The sequence below is a fragment of the Talpa europaea genome (genome assembly GCF_964194135.1).
Source record: "Talpa europaea genome assembly, chromosome: 11".
NCBI lineage: Eukaryota > Metazoa > Chordata > Mammalia > Eulipotyphla > Talpidae > Talpa > Talpa europaea.
In genome coordinates this window covers 547218-552756 of record NC_140078.1, presented here as the reverse complement: position 1 = coordinate 552756, position 5539 = coordinate 547218, and the positions used below count along the sequence as shown (strand labels likewise).

Below are 5539 nucleotides of genomic sequence, written 5' to 3'. Positions count from 1 at the left end.
GCCGGGGAGGCGCAGCAGCACCGGGCTTGAGGCTGCACTGCGGGTCTCCCCGATGCCACGGGGTCTCTGCATCCTCACCCTGGCCATCCAGCCAGCGAGCGGCACTTTCCAACACAAGCCCTGAATCTCCTTTTAGGGTGACCACAAGAGCTTTGTGTGTCCGGGGTTCATAAAACAGAGTGTGAAGGTGGGGCCCACTGGGACAGTGGCTCAGGTGGCCGCAGGGAATTCTTTCCCGAGGGCCATGTCTGGGTTTGGGGCACCAGTGGAGGTGGGGGGGGGCGGGGGGGGGAGTGGTGTGTTTCTGGCCAGCGGGCTGGGCTCACATAGGACGTTTTCTTTAAAAAGACTGAGCAAGTAGGGCCTCCCTGGTGGCGCAAGGGGTTAAGCACCACACTATGAAGCAATCCTCGGCCCCTGCAGCACGAGTTCAATCCCCGGCCAGTCAGGGAGCAACCCGCATGGCAAGGCAGACCTCTTCTGTCTCCCCACTGCTCCCCTCAGCAGTGGATTTCGGTCTGTTTGCCTGTTCTGTTCCCCACTCTGTCTCTGGTGAATCCTCTCACCCACCCACCCACCCCCGCACCTCTGGTCTGTACCCCAGTTCTTCTATGCATAAATAAATAAATCTTTAAATAAATTTGAAAAAAGACTGAGCAAGTAAGCGCACATTGGAGAGGAGGTCCTGACTGCCTGGGAGTGCAGCGACAAGCCCAGAGCCAGGAATCTGAGGGCCCAGGTGGGGTATGGCTGATTGGGCGTGGCCTGATCCTCCTCTGCCCTGGGGTCTGACTCCAGCTCCCCTGGACAGAGCACCTGGGAGGAGCCGCTGTTTTCATGGTTGCCATGGGGGCAGCACCGGGCCGTTCTGGACCCTTCAGAGCAGGAGCACCCAGGCTTGGCGGGCTGGCGGGCTGGGGTGAGGAAGGACGTAGCCAGCCTGTTGGCAGCATCACCACACAGCAGAGCAATGGTGGAGCAGGAGGCGGGCGCCGAGGTGCACCGGGAGCTCAGGGCTCTTGGTCCCCCAGGAGGCTGAGCCAAGATGAGTCTTGGACAGAAACCGAAGGGTGGCTGCAGTGGCCGAAGCGCCTTCCAACCCAAGAGGCTGAGGAGCTGGGACCCCGGGTGGCCGGCCCGCCTCTGGGGGGTCGTCCCTGTGTGCGTGCCGGAGGCCACGTGCCTGGAGACACAGGGTGACATTCTCCACGAGCTCTGGGGTCTCTGCCAGTCTGCGACCCCCTCTAAACCCGTCTCTGGGGCCTCCCCGGTGGTGCAGCGGTTGAGTGCTGGGTTGCGAAGCTGCCTGCGGCCTCTGCCGCGCCGGTTCGATCCCCGGCTGCTCCCCGGCCACCGAAGGAGGGTCCCACATGGCGTGCAGACCTCTCCTGCCGCCCGCTGCTCCCCTCAGCAGTGTACTTCGGTCCTTCTGCCTGCTCTGCTCCCCGCTCTGGCTCTGGTGAATTCTCTCACCCTCCCGCGCTTCTGACTGTACCCAGTGCATGTATAAACAAAAAAACGAACAAACAAACAAATAAATAAATAAAACATGCCTCTAAAAAAAAAAAAAATAAAAAAAAAAAATAAACCCGTCTCTGCCGACGGCCTGTAAGAAACTCCCTGGGGGCAGGGCCCCGGCAAGCAGTGCCCTCTGATCCTCCTCCTCTGCCCGACTGATGACAGTCCCAGGGCAGAGGTGCGGCTCTGGGGGCTCCCTCAGAGTGTTCCCTTTTCAGGAGCATCGGGCGAGGCAGAGGCCTTGTGAGGAAGCGGTGGGCTCTGCTCTCCCCGCTGCCTTGCCCCGCAATGGCGCCCAACCTGCCATCGTCCTCCGTGTGTTTGGTGCTTACACGCAGCAGGGACAGTGGCGCTGAGCACGGCCAGGCCATCCGGCGCAGGGCTGGGCCTGGCTGCCCCCCAGCGGGCATGACTGCGCCCCTGCACACGCACTCGAGTTAGGGACACTTTCAGGGATTTAGGAGGCTGAGATTTCCTCTTTGGTGCTTCTTTTATTTTTCCTTATTTATGCACATAAGAGCTGGGTTGAGAGGACTCACCAGAGACAGAGCAGGGAGCAGAACAGGCAGATCAACAGAAACCCACTGCTGAGGGGAGCAGCGGGGAGACAGGAGAGGTCTGCTGCGCCCTGTGGGCAGCTCCCTGGCCGGGGATGGACTCGGGCTGCAGTGGCTGCCGGTGTGGTCATAGTGCTGAGACTCAAGCCCTGCGCCACCAGGGAGGCCCCCTCTTCAGTGTCTTCCCCGTGGCACGTCTTGTGTGGCGGGAGAGCTGGTGGCCCTGCATGTGTGCTGCAGCCGCCTCGGCGGTGTGGGCTGGTGGGGCCGCCCCTGTGCGTCTGCGGACGGCAGGAAGGCGGAAGGATGTCGCGGTTGGTTTGTTTAAAGAACCTTTGTTGCTGCCCCGCGGCCGCCGGGCGAGCCCGCCTGGTCCCGCTGAGGCCTGGTTCTGCCCTGTGACCTCTGCAGGAACCATGATGCCATCCAGGCTGTGCTCCACGCAGTGGCGGCTGGCGGTCGGGGGCCCGGGGCGCCTGCTGCCCAGCCGGCTCCTGCTGCCCGCACCCCCCAGACTGCTCTCCGGCAGCGGCGCAGACTTCGCCAAGCACCAAGAGCCGCGCCGGAAGAGGCAGCTCTCTGAGAAAAAGCTGGTGAGACTTTTGAACTTGCCACGGGGTCCCTCCAGGGATGGGGTGCTTGGCTCCCAGTGTCTTTGCCGGCACTTGTCCCGACCCGGTGATCGAGATGCACTCTGGCCACCAGCCAGGCGTGGGCAGCTCTCTCCTGCAGGCCCCCCGGGGAGAGCCGGCCTCGTGCCCACAGCCTGTGCCCTGGTCCAGGCCCGTCTTCGCTGGGACCTGGCCTGCCAGCCGTGGTCGGCCTGTGGGTGTCGGGTCCCCAGACCTTCCGTGGCGAGCACGACAGTCTTCCCGAACATACAAGAAGATACGCGCCCGTGACCTGCTGCGTGTCCGCCTGGGGGGGCTCCAGGCGCCGCCCTGCCCCTCCCCGGGGGCGGCTCCTCGCCAGCTCTGGGGCCCGTCCCCTCCCTCGGGGCCTTCTCCCGCGTGGCGCTGACGCCGCGGTTCCCCACGTGGTGGCGCCAGAGAGCCCGGGTCCCTGGCCTGGAGACACCCGGCCCCGCTGACAGGGGCGCCCCCCCCCAGCGGCGGGACCTGGGGCGCTCCTCGTCCTGCGGCGGCCAGTGACCGGCGGTGCTTCGCAGAGGCGGCACTTCGTGGACCAGCGGCGCGTGCTCGTTCAGGGGGGCGCCGGGGGCGCCGGGGCCAGCTGCTTCCACAGCGAGCCCCGCAAGGAGTTCGGGGGCCCCGACGGCGGCGACGGCGGCAGGGGGGCCCACGTGGTCCTGAGAGGCAGGTGCCGGGACCTGGGCGGGCGGGCGGCCCGGGCCGGCTTGTAAAGGAAACCGGGTTCGGCTCCGTCAGGGTCCGGCTGCGGGACCTGCGGGGCGCGAGGGGCAGGGGCCGGCCGCAGGGCCTGATGCCCACGCGTGCCCCTAGTCGACCCGCAGGTCAAGTCGCTGTCGGGGGTCCTGTCTCTCTACCGGGGCGCCGCGGGCGAGGACGGCGGCAGGAAGAACTGCTGCGGGCGCGGCGGGCCCACGCTGTATGTGCGGGTAGGCGGGCGCCCCTGGCCGGTCTGACTTCGCCCCACTCCACGCGCAGTCAGGACGCTGGCTCTTTTGCACAGAGGGCGCCTACAGGGCCCCCCCACCCCCCAACCCGCACTCTGTTCCCTGCCCCCCTGGGGCCCGCCCCCCTGAGCTGAGCCCACTCCCAGGTCCACCCGGGTCCCGGCCTCCGCGCCCGCCCGCTCCAGCAACTGTCCTCGGCCAGCCCTGGGCGGCCAGACCGCTCGGCACCCTGTGGCCCTGCCGGGCCTCCCTCCCCCGCCCCCCCCCAGCTGGCGTGGAACAGCGGCCCCTCCCGCTCGCCTGTGCTGATAAACGCACCCCGACCCCCAGGTCCCCGTGGGCACCTTCGTGAAGGAGGGGGGCCGGGTGGTGGCTGACCTGTCCCGCCCCGGCGACGAGTACCTCGCCGCGCTGGGGGGCGCCGGCGGGAAGGGCAACCGCTTCTTCCTGGCCAACGACAACCGCGCCCCCGTGACGTGCACCCCCGGGCAGCCCGGGCAGGAGCGAGTCCTCTTCCTGGAGCTGAAGACGGTGGCGCACGCCGGCCTGGTGGGTGCCGGGGCGGGAGGGGCAGGGCGGGGCCTCGCTGTCCTGCAGACCCCTGACCAGCCGCGCCCCCCCCCTCCAGGTGGGATTCCCCAACGTCGGGAAGTCCTCCCTCCTCCGGGCCATTTCCAACGCCAGGCCCGCTGTGGCTTCTTACCCTTTCACTACCCTGAAGCCCCACGTCGGCGTCGTCCACTACGAGGACCACCAGCAGGTCGCAGGTGGGCGCCAGGCGTCCGGGTCGGGAGCCCAGCCCGGCGTCTTACGGGTCTTTTCCTAACCGCAGGCCAGACCAGCTCGGCTCCTGGTTTAGACGACTGGTTCTCCTTCGAGATGGGATTCAGGTTGCCGCCCACCACCCCCGCTGCCCGCAGGGCACAGCTCGGGAGCAGAGTCTAGGTGTCCCACCCCAGGGAACGCCCCTTCCCGCCCGTTCCTGGCCTCTCCTGCGGGGGGCTGGGCGTGTCAGTCATGTCGACAACGTGTGATTTAGAAGCTTTCCCTGTGTGTCTGGAGAGAAGGCAGTGTTTGCGGGAAGATAATGTGCCCATTAGAAACGGCAGCCTGCGGGAAGGCCGCGTGTGGCGCCTTGTGCTCGCGAGGCCGCGGCGCTCCCACGGCACTCGGGTTAGTGACGGGCCGTGCGCCGCCACTTGCCTCTCCTGAGCCATTTCATGAGGACTCTGGAAGGGCCCCTTGCTGGGCCGGCGGGCGGCCCGCCTGTCACCCGGACGTTTCAGGGCGTTCTGCAGAGGGAGGGTGCAGGCCGGCGGGGCTGGGCGGGCTTGGGGGCCGGGCTCTCAGACGGCGTGTCCCCGCAGTGGCCGACATCCCGGGCATCGTCCGAGGCGCGCACCAGAACCGGGGCCTGGGCCTGGCCTTCCTGCGGCACGTGGAGCGCTGCGGCTTCCTGCTCTTCGTGCTGGACTTGTCGGCGCCCGAGCCCTGGGCACAGCTGGCGGACCTGCGCTTCGAGCTGGAGCAGTACCAGGCGGGCCTATCGGCCAGGCCCCACGCCATCGTGGCCAACAAGGTCGACCTCCCGCAGGCCCGCGCACGCCTGCCCGAGCTGCGCGCCCGCCTAGGGCCGGGGGCCATCGCCCTGTCGGCGGCCACCGGGGAGAACCTGGAGGCACTGCTGCAGCGGCTAAAGGAGCTGCACGACCAGCATGTGGCCACCGAGCTGGGGCATGGCCGCCAGCCGCTCCGGTGGTAGAGCCTGCCCGCTGGTCTGTGTGCAGCCGCCCAGGCTGCCTCCCTGGGGTGGCTGGACCCTCTCTCCGGGACAGCTGGCTGCGGTGCGGACAGTGCTCGTCGCACC

General features: G+C 67.6%; 1 protein-coding gene across 1 annotated transcript; it reads left to right on the top strand.

Annotated features, from left to right (window-relative positions):
• Positions 1–1806: 1806 nt before the first annotated feature.
• Positions 1807–5539, top strand: MTG2 (mitochondrial ribosome associated GTPase 2; the record flags this gene model as incomplete). Its single annotated transcript, XM_084246591.1, has 7 exons — positions 1807–1954; positions 2487–2668; positions 3244–3391; positions 3539–3654; positions 4003–4221; positions 4301–4439; positions 5040–5539. The coding sequence occupies 7 exons, from the start codon at positions 1807–1809 to the stop codon at positions 5432–5434; spliced, it is 1347 nt and encodes a 448-aa protein (XP_084102717.1). The 3' UTR covers positions 5435–5539.